The 17,800-nt window shown below is 37.7% G+C and overlaps 1 protein-coding gene across 5 annotated transcripts in view; it reads right to left on the reverse strand.

Annotated features, from left to right (window-relative positions):
* Nucleotides 1-6,440: 6,440 nt before the first annotated feature.
* Nucleotides 6,441-17,800, reverse strand: part of LOC126427049 (zinc finger protein 708-like) — a 77,303-nt gene continuing 65,943 nt past the window's right edge. For 3 of the 5 annotated variants that reach the window (XM_050089222.1, XM_050089229.1, XM_050089228.1), the window contains exons 4-5: nt 10,029-10,140; nt 6,441-8,555 (exon numbers count right to left, since the gene is read on the reverse strand). In XM_050089222.1, the coding sequence (XP_049945179.1) occupies nt 7,236-8,297 (1,062 nt within the window). In that variant the 5' untranslated portion in view covers nt 8,298-8,555; nt 10,029-10,140 and the 3' untranslated portion in view covers nt 6,441-7,235. The remainder of the gene's footprint in view (nt 8,556-10,028; nt 10,141-17,800) is intronic. The other 2 variants (XM_050089224.1, XM_050089223.1) reach the window with 2 other exon arrangements.

Below are 17,800 nucleotides of genomic sequence, written 5' to 3' on the forward strand. Positions count from 1 at the left end.
GTTTCCTAATTACAAAACTTGTTATGCCTTTAAGAAAGGAATTACAACAGTTGAAGCAGTTTTTATTCAACATGCAAAAGTTTGACTGTGGATACGTGTCCAATAAACTGTTATATTCAAGACTGTCAGCCTCAGCAAAAGGGTATTTTATAAATACCAGATTTCAAGAAATCTCTCATAAAGAGATAGCAAATACTAGATTTGATAATAGGTATTTACACATGGTGATGTAATTTAAATTACAAAACTGGTCATGTCTTTAATAAAGGATTTAGAACAGCTGCAATGGTTTTTATTCAACAAGAAAACGTTTCCTTATACAATGAACCAATTGTACCTAGGCATGTACCGATAGTCTTCTTATTTTGTTCAGGGTGTATACGCAGACAAGGAAAAAAAATTCCCGGATTTTTCCCGGATAGAAATACACTTTCTCCCAGGTGAAAACAAGCTTTTTCCATGTTAAGTGACAGTATGTTTTCCCTTATCAATCCTTTGAATGGTTATCGTTTTATACAGGGGCGCAGAATTTCCTGGCACTTAAGAAAACGAAACTCAGGGAAAAGGACACGTTTTGGAAAAATCTTTGATGTGCAGCAACATGTATGCTGTGAATTTTCGTATTACGAAAGTATAAATTGATATTCCACCAAACACTGCATGTTACTTTCCGAATCATTGAAATCAAGATTTCGATGCGCTTTTGTAAGCCAGTCATAGCTCATGTCACATGATCTCGCCAGCAGATGACAGCTGATATTCAGAGCATTGGACACGTGATGTAGTACAGCAACATCACTGTTAAGTAGCACGAATACACAAACGGAAAGTTAATAGTTTAAATTAATTTACATAGCGTTGCTACAAGAAAAGCAAAGTTTTCACATATAATATTGGTCTCTAAGGTTAATAAGCTGCAAGAGAAGCTAAGCTTTCGCATATAATGATGATCTATTTTGAGCGTGTTACACACTAAGATAATCACACAAATGTGCCAGTAAAATTTTTAATAATGACATAAATGTCTTATCTCCAGGTTTCGAAATTCTTCTAAATGGCTCTTCATCAAAGAGTTGATTTTTAAACGAGACTGAAACGGTCCGTGATTTAATAAATTCATGGTACATTCTTGCACATAGTTCAACTTTTCATCTTCTAGCACACATCTTTCTGAAAAGTCTAAAACATAAAACGTGTGTTCGAGGAAATGTAAGGCATATTATTTGGTCTTAAGTGTGCCAAAGTGCAGTGCCACGCCTCTTCACAAAGCATTCAAACTCGGAATTAATAACAGATGGGATTGTTTGTAATTGTGAGAACAAGTACTCTTCATAAAATTTGAACTCTTTATTGCCTATTAGCTAATAACATGCTGTTTTGTGTGACATGAAATTAAATGAGGATACATAAAACCAATAAAGACAAGAGATAAGCAAGAAATTGCACATTTCTTCGATCCTTAGCTCCTAGCATTTTTTTCTCCCTAATCTTGCTACAGCTCTACATGGCATCCTTTCCTTTCTGCGAAAGAATCTATTACCGCATCAAAGTTCATCAAACGTTTTGCTACATGAAAAATCGGAATGTCGTTATCTAATATTGAAAAAGCTGTTAACACAAACAATACCCAATATTGATGTGGTTTCTCAATCTGATTACGTCTATTTTGTCACTGTCTGCTAGATAAAACAAAATAGGCCTTTCTAATATGGCAGCAATTTTGTAACACACACCAAATAAACGAGGCTGTTTTGGCACAAAGGGCCATTTTTATAACACGATAGAATATGATTCATGAAGTACCAATAGCAAATGGCTATTAGGCCTACTACAAGCAAAAAAAAAGCTTTATGTTAGGAAATAGTTTCACATTTCATTCATACGCACCAGTTTCTCAAGCATGAGATCGAAAAGCAGTATTATGAAATTTTTATTTAAATTTGTAATCGTCTTATTCTTCCATAATGTGTGTGATGTCCCATTTCTCTCCTTCCTCATTCTAACAATCAATCTTGTTATCACCAATTCTGTAGCTATTCCTGCCATTGTCAAAATTTGTTCGCCGATTAACTTCACTAACCCTGCCAGGATCACAGGTTTAGTTATCGCGCAATTATTTTCCGGTTAGGTGTTATTACGTATTCGTACAACATGTTTTCCGCATTACTTCCAGAATAGAACTTAAGCGGCTGCTAGCTGAGGACTGTACTACTGGGCCTTACTAGTGTAGCAATATGGCCAAAAATTTTCTGTCAAAATTTCATTTTCTTGGATACACCGAGATGATAATACGTAATCTTTCTCACCTGTTATTCCTGTCAGTCGTTTATATCCATTCTGGTAGTCTGAACCTTTGGATGTCGCTAGTAATTACAACAACGCTGATCATTCGCAAACCCAAGTAACCACATACACTATGCATGCATTCAAAAATCAACTTATGATTCATTCAGAAATCAACTTAAAATGTGTTCAAAAACCAGCAAGGAAGCGTTTCAAATCATATGAATAATCGATAAACAAACATGCGCTGTATGGTAGGAGCTTTGTGAAACAAGTTTTTTTCCTCAAGAATATGAATTTGGCGTCCCCTTTTCCCGGTAGCATCTAGCTGCTTGCTGCGACTGCTTGCACAGCCATCAGTCACATTCCTGTAGCCAGAAGCGGGAGAATCTACTACTCAAATGCGACTCAACTGCACATGCGCATGAGCCCGTTCGTTACCTCCTAAAACGAATCTAATGTTAACAGTTGTGACTTCACGCTCATCGGAGGCAATTTGTTAGTATGAAGCATTGCTTAGTCTTCCTAAAGCGTTTGACACATTTTCCAGTGGGCAGATGCTTGCATGAGCACTGTGTGTCGTTGTTGTATGTGGCGCATTTCCTTTGCAATTTAAGTTATTTTCGTTTTTGTCTCTCGTTTATGTTTTATTGTTGAAGTATTATTCTGCAGTAGTGGGGTACAGTAATATCCTTTGTTAGAGTATCGGTTCTTACCAGTCAAAATTACAAAAATTTAACTGAAAACTAAAACTAAAACAATTAAAAATTCCCGGTATTCTAAAAAAATCCCGGGTTTTTCCCGGTTTTCTCCCAGATGAAAAAAATTCCCGGGTTTTTCCCGGATCTCCCGGTTGTCCCGGGTCGTATACACCCTGTTGTTACTGCAGTGACATTGTTTTCATCCTCAGTGTAGGCAGAGTATTTCCCAACTTTCATTATCATCAAATTGAAGTATTAAGTAACAAATACTGATAGGAGACATAATTTTAATCAGGGTATCATTTTCATTTTTAATAACTAACTACATGAAAAAGCAAGTATTCACAATGAATTAAAATTTGCATTAAAATATGGAATACTGTATATCAAAAATAAAATAAAATCGTTTTTGTACTTCTAGTGATTACGAAAACAAAAGCTTTCTTTTGTGTGTACGTAAGATGTTGAATTAATTATGTAAAATTTTAAAGATATTGAAAAGTTTTCATAAAAGAACCTTATCAAACTGCAGTAAAGAACCACTGTCACAAATGAGGAGCCTGTCACCAATTCCCTGTGTACCACACCACCAGCACATCATAAACATGGCTGTGATGCACATGGCTCACATCCATTCCAAAAACACTCAGGGACATCGCCTCCTTGTACTGCACAGTTTATTCACATTAGTTGTTCACCGTTTGTTCATGGACAAATACAACCTAAGATTGCTTGCTGAGACTACATTCAGTTTACTGCAGCAAAATGATTACAGGAGATCCTGAATAAAACAGCATATTATGCTAATGGTGGGCTCATTTATGCTTCACTTGTGGACCCAGTAGCAACAATCAGCAATAGAAAACGCTGTTTTGCCTTATAAAACGGGAAAAAGCGTCTAATGTCTAGGTCAACAAACTCTTCCCGTCGTACAGTGCCATCTTCTCAAACTCTACAGAATGTAATGCAGTGAAAAATGCATTTGGGATCTACTCACAATAAAGTGTCAAACTGGGGAGATGAGAAAGACGTTGGTTAATTCCTTGACTGTTCAAATACAGTTATATCAGTGACTTACAGAGTGGATTTGGGTTCTGAATGACCACATAGCTGTAAATTGCATGGGACGCATTTCACACAAACAACCCAAAAATGTAGCGACCAAAATATGTTTGGTTAAACTTCAACTATGTCAGTTAATATTAAAAAAATAGAAGGCATGACAATAATGCAATAACTTTAACATAAGCAGATGTACAGTTTTGTGATGAAAGTGTTGCAGATCGCACAAAGTTGAACAAATATTTTTTTAAGTTTACTTCCTGTTAAACCAGTTTGAGATGTTTTAACTAATGATTTTTCCCGATTTTTTTGTTGAATTCATCTTGATTTTTCTTAGTCATTCTGCTATTTTTGTTTCAGATTTTTAATTTTCAGCCTCAAGCTAACGCTATGGATGTACAAATAAAAAATCTGTAAATGAATGATAGCCTTTTACTTTTATTGTCTAGTTTTATCTTTGAACTCGTTCTAGGATTTGGTTTTAATCAAATAATGAGGTAATTTAAAATTATAATTCCAAAAGGTAGCATCAATACTCATATTAACAGTGTAAAAAATATTATATATCGTGAATTCTAATAAAATATACTAATGTTTTAAGAAACAAAGGACCCCAGCTACAGAAAATATTGCAAGTATAAACATCATTCTTCCAAGATGCAATAAGCATTGTGTAACTTCTGCAAAATTTAGATATTGTCTTCAAAATCACGTAATCAGTCATATAAAAGATGGTAATCATATCCTCTCTTGGAAAATTTTCTGTACATGCCCATGAAAGCCATAGTTAATTATTCTTGCCTTCTACAAATTATCTGCTTGCCTAGACATGACTGAAGACAAGTATTCATGGTTATTTCATCAGGCCTCTGATACAAATGCAGATAACTTTTGTTCTGTAATAAATGTCACCGTAGTCATGCAGATGTTACTTTGCAGGATGAGCCATGTAACATAACTGAGCAAGCAGATGCATTTTCCAAACTAGCAGTATTCTGTTACTTTCTCTGTCTCCCAACCAGTTGATGGCAGTTCTACGGTATCTAATTATTAGTACAGTTATGATACTCACTACCTACTGCTAATGAATAACTTGGCATATCCCACTTCCTGTAGCATTCTCATGCGTTATATGATCATGATGACTGTATGGATTCATGCATTAGTAGAGGTCTCCCTACATAGCTAAGTTACAAATTAGTTAATATTTGAGTTTTGATTGTGAATTACATTAGTTTGCGAAACTTTGGTCTTGTGATACTTTAAATACACAGGAAGACAGTGTGATGAAATGTCATTAATTACTTCTTCACTCACACCACACTTGTAAACTGCTATCACTTGATGTTTTGATTATCATACAGAGTGGTTGGTGAAGGTACTTAGTGTTTAGTTTTAGGTATTGACTGTTTGGTCTCATGTATTTAAGTGTTTCAAGTAACTTATTTACTTTTTGGTGTTATACATTTTGTACAATGGTGTGCAAGACTTATGGACAATAGTACATTTTGCACAGAAGGCCACTCCTAAGAAATGATACTTATTCAAAGACAATAGTTACACTGAAGTCACCATAATTTATGATGGTACTCTGGGTATTACAAATGGGACACTGTTCTTAATAGAGAGTGCAACATTATGTCCCCCCTGATTATAACAAATGAACCAGCAAAACAATCATGTTCAATTAAATTCCTAGGTGCATTATGTAGTGATAAGTGGGAACATGTAATGCTCTTGAGTCAGAATTTAAGCTGCACCATAAAGAGTACTATTGTAACTCCATGAATAAAGCATGTTGTGCAATAGTTATTAACACAATAAATCACTGCCACGGGAGACCCATTCTTAGTTGAGTGAGAATTATTGCATTTATTGTTTCAGTAAGTTTACTGAGGAACCAACATATGTACCCATTATTACATAAGTATGTCATCCACAGACAGAATAGCATGAACATAAATTGATTGAACAAATAATTTGCATGCAATAATGTAACCAAATAAACAAATAAAAAGTCCACAATTTAAAATTAATGCATTTTCACTACCAGGCAAACCAACAATTGTACAAGAACATTAAGAAAAATGAGAGAGCATAAATAACATATATGTGAACACTACATAAAAATTTTGAAGCGAATGTAATACTTCAGATGGCATGTTACAAGAGACAACAGGTTAAAATGATGGTCACATACCAGAAGAGCCACATAACTGAAAAATGTCCATCACATGACAATTGCCTTGCGATCTTGCAGGTATGACAACACACATCAAACCAGCACATTCAGTAGAAAATTGAAAATATGTTCATCATAAGGAAAGTTGGAAGAAACTTTGAAAACTGCTTGACCAAAAAAAATCTTAAAATAAAATACAAAAGACAAGTAGGTATTTTTGGAAACCTCATGTTTATTCAAAATACAGTATCAAATCATATTCCAAATATAAGAAAGCAATTAAAATTCTCACTAATCTCTATGAGCCTTGAATCATGAGCAGAGCTTTAAAAAAAAAAAAAAAGCATTTCACATGAAATACAGCTCCCTAAAAGACAGTAGTGTATGGGTATAAACAGCAGCTGACTTCCATCCTTCTCTGAAGATGCATATCATTATCACCCATTTTATAATATATGATAACCACAAACAGTACACACATACATATATTTTACTTACATACACAGCACTACTTCTGTGGTCTTCACCAGTGTTAAGATGACTAGCCAAAGTGAATGATACACAACAAATATTATATTTTTGCATAGTATATACAGCATCAAGATTCTTAAGATGCACGCTTTTGTTGAATTCTAAGTGACAAAACAGCTTATAATTTCCTTGCCTATCAAGCGTACCGAATACTGAGTGGTACCTATGATTCCCAAAGTAGATAAAGGATTTCTTACAAAACAACCATGTTCTGGTCTCAACTTCAGTAGGTACATTGAAGTATTAATTATAGTCATGTTTGTATGACCCCTATGTAGCAGTTAGAACTGCAACTTCTGGAAATGTCAAACTGTATTAAGGGATTTGCAACGCTGTCACAGTTTCTTTGATCTCCCTCTATCACAATTCAACACACGTGTCTTCAAAATGTTAGCACCAATAAATGATTTCCTACATATTACAAATGTGTGATCCTCCTCCAATGTGCATTGTTGTAAGAACCTTGCAGACACCAGTTAACGAAGTTTATTTGCCTCAAGTGGCACATTTGTGTGTATTCCTACATGCCTCCTCAGACTGCTCAAATGGGAAAAAGTTTTGCCACAAATATCACATTTGTGAGGCCTCTCTCCAGTGTGTATTACTACGTGGACCTTGAGATGTCCCAAGTCAGTAAATGATTTTCCACAAATTTGACACTGATGTGGTTTGTGTCCAGTATGTACTGCAAGGTGCCTTTTCAGACTGCCCAACAGAGCAAAATCTTTTCCACAAATGTCACAAATGTATGGGTTCTTTCCGGCGTGTTTCAATTCGTGCCTGTTGAGAGAATATAGCTCATCAAAAGATTTGCCACAGATTTCGCATTTATGTGGTTTCTTTCCTGTGTGTATCAATGCGTGGGCCTTGAAAGTATCAAACTCAGCAAAAGATTTGCCACAGATATCACATTTGTGGGGTTCTTTTTGAGTGTGTACCAATGAATGACTCTTTAGGGTACTCAACTGAGTAAAAAATTTGCCACATACATCACATCTGTGGGGAGTCATTCCACTGTGTATTAATGCATGCATTTTGAGATAACCCAACTGAGTAAAAGATTTGCCACAAATTTCGCATTTGTGTATTTTATCATCAGAGTGTACAGCTCGATGTCTTTCGATATCACTAACCTGAGCAAAGGCTAGTCCACAAACATTACATCTGTGTGGTCTTTCATCACTGTGGACTGCTGTATGCCTCTTACAAGCACTAGCCCGTGCAAATGTTTTGCCACAAACACCACAACCGTATCCACTATTTAAAGTGCAGATAAAGGCATCGCCCTTGACATTACCACCTGCAGATAAATTGCTGTCATCATCACTTCTGTCTGCTTTCTCTCCAGCACGTGTCATGGTATTTGCATTACAGATGGCATTAAAGGAGTCCTTCAAAGTATTCTCTATTTTCTGGGAGGACGAATACTGTTTCTCAGTTTGTTCCACAACAGAAACTTCTTGCTTGATTTGTTGCTCATTTTCACAGTCATGTTTCCCATGATTGCCAGCAGCTGAGACTTGATGATTCCTATTCATTCTCAAAGGTTTGTTCAAGATTACATAACTGGGAAATATGTCACCATCCAATTTTCTAACATAGATAGGGGGCTGCACACCATTGATGTAGGTAAATACGCGTTATGAGTTATTTTTCTCTGATGTTAGTCCATGTGTGTAAGTACACATGGGAACATGTCAATTTTCTGTGTTTATCTCCTTCAGCTCACCATGGACCACTCCTTGAAAAGTTTCTTCAAATGAAATGCTACAGCTCTACCAGTACTTTGAATCAACCTGAAGAATGAGAAGAAAGGCATTAAATACTGATTTATAAAACACACAGAAATAAAAGTTCAGTGTTCACCAAAACTAGAGTTATAAATCAGAAGTCAGGCAAGTATATATATATGGGTATATAATCAGCCAATGTTAGATATTTCAAATTATCACAATATTCTGTCAGGAAGACAGAATTTTGCTAAGGTTAGGCCATTTTATAAGGAAAATTACCAGAGAAATTTCAATAATGACCAACCTCATTACTGCTGACTCAGTTTGCTGAACTTTTAGTAGATATTTTAATTCAGAAATGTCTTAATTTTTTAAAAATATGCTGTTTCAAGATAGTGGTTCATATCAGTTTATTAAAAAATCAATGCAGAAGATCTCTGTTAAGTTTTCCCAAAATAGTAGACTTAATATGTTTCAGTTTTAGCTAAGACAACAGATATGTACAATATTAGATCCTTACTTCTTTGATGTTCATCTCATATGTGAATATCCTCCAGCTGATTATACCAGAGTTCTTATATATGACTAGTAGTAATCCATAAAGGGAAACCGAAGAGTGGAATAAGTAATGATTTTAAAATAGTAAAATTACACTACGCACATGCCTTTTCCCTTGTTTTTAAGGATACTTTTAGGTTTGGGTACACTGCTACAACAGCCACTTAAGTGTATTTGATTGAACTGGAATCAACAACTAGAGCAAGCAGAAACTTTTTTATTGGCTACCTAGTGAACCAAGGGGATACTGACTGCATATAAGAAGAAACAACATCATTTCAATAAATGAAAAAATTACACAAATTTGGAGAGGGATTAATGAATGCAAAAGACACACTCATAGACTGTTTCGTTGGCACTGCAGCAAATATGAAACCCCATGTTAATTGAAATAATATATGAGAGGATGGCAATAATTGTAAACTCACCAGTACATCTTGTCAGATATCCTGAAATATTTTCACAAGTCCCCAATATCTGGTTACCTGGGATTCAAGAAGACCCTTAATTGATTCAGATATAGGTCACATCTCGAGAATGCACACAGTGGAGGCTACCATACTGTATTGAGAGTCAGCAAGGCAGCTGATGATTGGGCTGCCCCTCAAATATCTGGAACTCATCATTCCAGCTACAGATAAAACATTCCCGCAGAATGGAACTAAGACAACTTTCAGGTTCCTGGTGGGTGCAATGTGTGGTATGGGCATTAAAGGTTTGTGTGTGTGTTCCTTATACTGGCATTTGCAGCTTTGTTCTTGTACAAGTAAGTGACAGACTGCTGTTTTCCTTTATTTTTTTGTATTGCCAAGTTTTCAGAGGTGTAACGTGTGTTCTGCAATTGGTGTAGAAAGCATTCTTTTCATTATGCTCCCAGGAACCATGGAGATGGGGTGGTTTCTCTGGCTTAGTGATAAAGGTAATCATACTATGGTTATAGTAATAATGGAGAAGTTTTTACAGAGTAGCCAGGCTAACCTGTGGTTGCTGACAAGCCTTTTCAGTAATTAGATGGGCAACAGTCTGGAGATTGACTCACCTGACCTTGTAGCATATACTCAAGATGACATGGCAAGAGTACTGCGAACAGCTGAAAGCAAGAGAAAATTAAAGCTGTTATTTTTCCCTAGGGCATGCAGCTCTAGTGTATGAGTAAATGAAGATGAAAATGGCATCCTATTGGATAAAACATTCTGGAAGTAAATTTGTCCTCCACTCAAATCATATGGTGAGTATTACTCAGACATAAGTCATTACAAGGAAAAACAAATTTGGCACATTCCACAGGTCAATGTGTGGAATTACAGATCCCTTAATTTGTTACTTAGGTTAGAGAATTTAAAGAGACATGGATAGGTTGAAGTTTAAATGTATTGGGAATTACTGAAGTATGGCAGCAGAGAGAACAGACTTCTAGCAGGGGAATACAGGGTTATCAACAAAATCAAATAGGGGTAATTCAGGAGTAATCTAATAATGAATAAGAAAACAATAATGCAGTAAGTTACTATTAACATAATAGCAAATGTATTAGGTAATCAAGATTGACACAAAGCCAACTCCCACCACAACAGCACACATTTATATGGCTCCAGTTCTACATATGAGGAGACTGAAATAATATAGAATGAGATAAGAAAACGATTCTGACTGTAAAGAGAGACAAAAATTTCACTGAGATGGGCATATGGAATTCAATAGCAAGAAAAGGAAGAGAAGGGAAAATAGTTGGAGAAGATGGACTGCAGAAAGGAATGAAAGGGGTAGCTGACTGGTAGTATTTTGCATAGAGCATAGCTTAATCCTTGCATAAAAACAACTAAGAAACATGAAATGGTTGCATACATGGAAGAGACCTGATGACAAAGTGAGTTTTGGAATCAGATTTTAAACTGCAAGTGTTTGTAGCCATAGATGAAACTCTTAATCTACTGCTTATGAACTACACATTAAAACTGTGGAAATATGGAAAAGGCAGTAAATTAAGGAGATATGCTCTGTATATATTCAATGAAGCACAGATTGGAGATAGTTTCAGAACAAGTATTAAGCAGTGATTTATTGAAATGGGGAAAAAGGATTCCCATAATAATTTCTAATGTTGAAACTACTTAAACTTATGATCCCATATTTTGCCACAATGAACTGAGGACCTAACAGCAACTATATACCATAAAAGTATATTAGGTTGGACAGGGGAACAACACATTTGGCTAATTTCAAAACTGTATCACGTATAAATAAATGAAGATGTATAACATTCAAATTCAACTAAAAGACTTTTTTGAAAAGTAATACTTACTCAGCATATGCTGGAGGAAAAAGATCATGTTTTACACATACAACTATAACTGAAACCATGAGCTAAATTAATAGAACCAAATACAAATAATTATATTAAATTAGTCATCACTTTGGAAATGTTAATAGATACATAAAACCTAAGACCAATTTTGGAATCAGAACGAAAATTCCTGTAAGGTGAGACAATTTACATACAAATTCTCAGTCGTTTTAAATTTCATGAAAATTTCACTATTTTATTTTGCTATGATGATAGGTTTGTGGAAACATCAGTTCAGTCCAGTCTAGTCTAGTTGCTACAGCATTAGATGTGTTATTACTTATTATAAACATGTTTACACTTCATTTTGTGGCACCACAACCCTTAAACTGGTGGTGAAAAGGAGAAACATCATGTGCCACTTCACAGTTGTTTGGGATTAAGAGACTAAACAGCGATCAGTCCTTCACTCAAGAGATGATATGTGATACTGTCCATAATACTTTGTAGTGTCAATGTGGAGGTGTCTCATTATACAAAATAAAAATTAAATATCAATCTGGTACGCTCAATGTGGAAGGAACATAGGACGGCAGGTTCCTTCCGGGAAAAATGGAAGGACTGCCATGCAGCATTAGCTTCCTTGATAGTGCACAATTTTTCTGAGGGCCAGTAGCCTAACAGATGTTCCATTTCAATATGAGAAAAAGTCTCATTTGTACCCGAAAATCCATACCTGAAATTGTCAAACTGATTGCTGAATGAATAATTTCTTCTCTAGCCAAACAGTCAGCCACTTCATTCCCTGGATCATGCACATGACTTGGGAATCTGAGAAAGATAGCTGAGTAGGCAGTACAACTAAGTTCAGAGAAAACATCACAAAGAGCAGATATTGGAGGGTGATCAGAGTAACACCGACGAATGTCCTGGAAACTGCTCATTGTGTCACTAAAAATTAAAATGTGGTTGAAAGAGGCTTGTTCAGTAAAATGCAGTGCTCTGTTAATGGCTATCAGCTCCATCATAAAAACGCTAAACATTCCTGGAAACAAATGTTGAACCTGACTGGTGGAAGATGTAAAAGTACATCCCATCCTATCCATGGTTTTAGACCCATCAGTGTACATGACTGTAGCATCCTGAATCTTCTGAAGAACAAAATGGAATAGTTGCTGAAAGGTCATGGCTGTGACATATGTTAGCTCCTTGAAATAGATCAGCTCTAATTCATGGCCTGGGCACTAACCAAGGGGTAGGTGGGGAGGAGGGGAACACTCAGAGAGCATTTTTCTAGGTGTAGGCACCGGTAGAAGGCCTAGCGAAACACTACAAGCAGTAACTGCTCCCAGCGGAGTTTGCAAGTGATGGTACCATCAGAACTTCGGAGGGAACATTCCTGTTTCAGAAAGGAGACTGTCTATGGAAGTAGTCCAGAAGGCACCTGTCTTCCTCCACAATGATGACAGGGACCAACAATGTTAAAGTGAAGGTGCCCCTGAGCAAAAAAACCTGGCAAACACAGTCCAATTAAGAGGAGGCAATGGCTTGGTAAATACAGAAAGAAGCACTAACTACACCCCAAGACGTGTGGTCAAGGAAAAAGAGAGTGTTAGGGTCTCATATGCAGCTAGTCTTCAGCTGACAAACATGGGGCAACTGCGTCAGCTTTTTATTACAGAGGAGTTCCAAAAATTGGGACTATGCAACAATATTCAGACACTGGTTACCCAAGGAGAGTTCTATGCCAGGATGGACTGTAGTACAATCACAGATATCCTGACTTTTGTCTTCACTGGGGATAACTGAAGCCATGGGAAATGGTCTAAGTGAAGGCCCTTTGGATGGCACTGTGATTGGTGCATTGAGATATGGTGCAGAGTTGATCAACAGAGGTCACTATCCCATTGATGCCGATAAGAAAGAGTGAAACACTTAGCACAAAGCCCTGCAGGGCACCGGTCTCCTCGACCCTTATAAAGCTGAGCAATATGCCAGCTCTAACACAAAACAACTAGTGGGATAAAAACTGATTAATAATGAGTAGGCACCATGCAATGTTGTATGTCTTATGTCTGGAAAAAGATTGTAATAAAGTATTGGAGCTTAGAAAGTCTGTCAGACTGCTGTTTCCGACCCAATCAGATGGTTGCCTGTGCATCAACTCTCCCAAAAACCACACTGATATGGGGACAAAATGCCTTGTGATTCAAAAACCCAGCTTAATGATTGGGCTACTATGCTTTCAAGCAGTTTTCACAGCACATTAATGTGGCTAATCGGTTGTTTCTGGACACAGGTTTTGCCTGTTTTAAGAATTGGGCTGATGATACTATCTCACCATTGTGAAGGGGAAACATATTTAGGTCAAATTTGGTTGAAGACACTGAATAGCTGGAGTCTTTGAATAACATTCACATGATGGATCATCTGATTATGAATCGAATTCGAATCAGGGACTGGGCCCATAGCATTTGATGAGTAGTCTGAAGCAATTCCCAGTAAGGGAAAGGAACATTATACAACTCAACATGATGAGGTTAGAGGATAGGGACATATCTTCAACTCATCTTTTAAGCATTCAAAAGGTAGCTGGGTTTGAGGAGGCCGCTGACACATCACAATGTGAGTCACAAGGTATTCACAGCAAGAACCAATGCATTGGAAGAAATCCAGCCATGAAGGATGTGAGTTTGGCAGCGCAGTAGATTATGAAGCTTGGCCTACACCAGGGATGAAAATGAACATGTTCTTACAAGCATTCTTCTTCCTGCACTTAATGTGATAGCAAACGTTAACATAAAGCCATTTAAAAGTAATGAGGGTGCTCTATGAAGGATGTCATTTCAGACACTGCATTGTCCTTTGATGGTCCTGGATAGCTGTTGCAATGTGTTTGGTCTACCATGGTACTGGCTGGCACTGGAGGGGACATGTACAAATAGCAGCTCCAGCAGCACAAGTGACCACACTGGAGATGTTCCCCACAACTTAATTGATGAAATCTGACAAATATAAAGTGAAGGTGACAGCAGAGGTATATAACTGCCAGATGGCTCTCTGAAGTGCCTAATTTAGAAATTGATCTGTTGGATGGTGACAAGGAAGTGACAGGATTACTGGAAAATGATTACTGTCACAAAGATTGTCAAGTAGTGACCTCTGTAGTGAAGAGATTGGGAGAAGAGATCATAAAGTTGACAGCTGGAAAGGTGCCACTGGTGGTACTAAAGGGGGTATGGGTACGTTACTGAGCGAACACAAATCAAGATAGGAGAGAATTGTTCAATCAAAATCTCTACCACACAAAATGGTACTTCCCTACAGGGAGTGGTGCACATTAAAACTGCCAAATAGAATGAAAGGGGGGGGGGGGGCAGATGGATTACAGTAGTCATAAAAGTAAGCAGCCTGTCTGGAGGTGAATAAATGTTACAAATGGTGGCTGTTGGGTTCATTTGCACTAGCACTGCTACTGCTTCTAATACGGTATGGAGGGAGATCCACTCACTGACGAGGTCTCTATGAACCACTGTACAGATGCATCCAGATGGCATCTTACATGTATTATTCTGACAGAATGCAAAGTAACTTTGAAAATTGTGGAATGGTCATCAGTGAAGCGTGTTTCTTGGAGAACAACACATATCACAGAACAAGATGAAACTGCTAGTTGTAGTTCCAGCAGGTGGCCATAATATCCATGCAGTTCCATTGGATCATCATATTGAGGGTGTCCTGGTTAGCTGTGAAAAGGTCAGGAGAATAAGCCACGCCCCAGGACCACTGTCTGTCACCAGTAGGATGGGTTGGTTGGGTTGTTTGGGGGAAGAGACCGAACTGCGAGGTCATCGGTCTCATCGGATTAGGGAAGGTCGGGGAAGGAAGCTGGCCGTGCCCTTGCAAAGGAACCATCCCAGTATTTTTCTGGAGCGATTTAGGGAAATCATGGAAAACCTAAATCAGGACGGCCGGATGCGGGATTGAACCGTCGTCCTCCCAAATGCAAGTCCAGTGTGCTAACCATTGCGCCACCTCGCTCGGTACCAGTAGGATGGAACAACAGCAATGAACATTGGTTCACAATCTAATGGCATGGAGGGATCCGGCACCTGCACAGTCACCAGAGGAGCCTTCTTCTGAGAATTCTTCTTCTTCTCTTTCACAACTTTTGGCAGTACAAGGATGGAAGAAGAGCTAGCAGTCCTGCGACCCAGAGGCTGTGGTTCCTTCCATCACTGGCTGGTGTTGTGTGTGATCTGTGGATTTCCAAGGAGAGGGGGTGCTGAGAGCAAGCCCTATCATCAGTAGATATAGGAGGAGGAAGGAGGAAGTTGTTTCTTCAGCTGGGGGCAAGGAGTGATTCACAAAGATAGTGGTGCAGGAACCACAGGTGGGGAGAGTGATGGTAGAGTTGATTTTGAAAAAGTTGAAGCGTACTCTGATTAAAATTACTTTGTGATTGACGTTTCAGCAAGTCAATAGTAGGTGCCCACTGCCAACAATATTAGTTCTCTCTCGAGCACCATGTGCTCTCTTTAATGCCTGTTTTGTAGGTATGTGTACATGCCAGCAACACTGCTCCCCCCTCCCCAACCACTACAATGTGACAATCACGAAGTATCTTTAATCGGAGTGTAGGTGCGGAGATATCCATGACTTCTGAATAATTTGTCATCATGTTAGTTGTACGTATAGGTTTATATCTTTGGCTTGCCTCAGTGTATGACAGATAGTCAATTGATTTATATTCTTTTATTTTATTTTCTATTTTCAATACTGGACAAACTGGTGAACTTAGAGGATGGTATTCTCTACAATTTGTACACAAAGGACAACCTTTATGAAGTGATCTTCCACTGTTTCAACATTTTGGATCTGGCATGCAGTGGGGTGTCATGTGTCAAAAGCATAAGCACTGGAAACAACTAGTGGGTGGTGAGACATAAGGTTTCACATCATGTCTACACATCACAACTTTAACTTTTTGTGGAAGAACATTTCCATCAAAAGCGGGGATGAAAATGCTGCTTCTATTTCGTTATCTTTAGGATCTTTCAGTACCTGTCAGACAAAATGTACACCTCACGATTCTATATTAGCTTGCAGCTCTTCATCTGTCTGGAGTGTCAGGTCTCTGTGAAAAATAACTTTTCGTCCCATATTCAGAGTTTTATGTGGAATAACAGTCACTGGTATATCATTGAATCTTTCATGTCTGAACTGTTTGAGATTATGCAGCAGAGGCAACTTTAAATAGCAGTGATGCATATAACATTTCTCCCAATGAGTCTACCTATGTGTTCCAAAAAAAATAATGGTTCACATAACAGTAAAAGTATTTCCACCTATTCTAGTACACTCTGGGTACCAAGTAAATTGTTTCGTTTCCAGTCTTTTGGTTCGTCTCTATTCTCATAAAGCAGCCACAGCAGGGAAAGTATTTGGATTAAAGCTTATGACCATTACATTGGTTCAGTCTGATGTGTTTCACATACAAAATGTCACCCAGTTAAAGGAAACGTCATGTAGGATGATGCCCACTGCTGCAGTCCTCGTGCCTCATGAAAATGGGCACCTACTCCTCAGCATGAATGGGGAGCTAGCAGCTCAGGCATCCGCAGTATGATCCATCTGTTTTCAAAGGGATCTACTGGTAGGATACACAATGACCCCATCATGTTGGGCTGGCTACTGCGTTGGCTTCTAAGTGTGTATTTGAATCTACATGGTTATTGTGGACAGAGGCTGAAGTCCGTTGGTGCTTTTTAAGGTGTTCTTCACAAGTCATTCACACTACAGGAAAAAAATTCAGCTGAAAAATTGCTGTATACAGTATATAGATCTAAATGTAAACAAAAGGAAGTTAAACCTAGATAAATAGCCAGGTCAACATCACAAATTTTCACCTTGGGATAGAGATTAAGAGAAATAAGGATAATCAGCAATAAGAGATAGCAGCACAAGAAAGGATGTGAGTGCTGCAATATCTAGGTGCCCCATGTTTGCCACACAGTACTCATGAAAGAGTCATGATCACCCTGAGGGGAAGTAGCACTTGAGATTTGTCATGGGTCACATAGACCTGCAGTACTTTTTTTAATTTCTGCGACTGTCAACCAACTATGTACATAGAAAATAGTGCATAAAAGCCTGATGTATCTTTGAGCATTATTTGTGAGTTATTATTATTATTATTATTATTATTAGTCGTAAAGCTCCCAACATGGAAGACGCTAAGTAAAGATGGTTCACTTCTGGGGCTTCTTATTCTTCTTGTTTGCCCACCAGGTCTTCATTCTTTGCGAGAATTCAGATTTTCTTTCTTCGCTCCATTTTGTTCCAGTTCTCGGTGCTTTTGTCTCTGGTTTGACCTCCCCATTTGTTAACTTTAAGTTTGAAATTGTTTCTTTTGTTCATGTCTTCAGTAGTAATGTTGGCTAATTCCAGATCTTTCTTTACATTT

Source organism: Schistocerca serialis, chromosome 11, assembly GCF_023864345.2.
Source record: "Schistocerca serialis cubense isolate TAMUIC-IGC-003099 chromosome 11, iqSchSeri2.2, whole genome shotgun sequence".
NCBI classification, from domain to species: Eukaryota; Metazoa; Arthropoda; class Insecta; order Orthoptera; family Acrididae; genus Schistocerca; species Schistocerca serialis.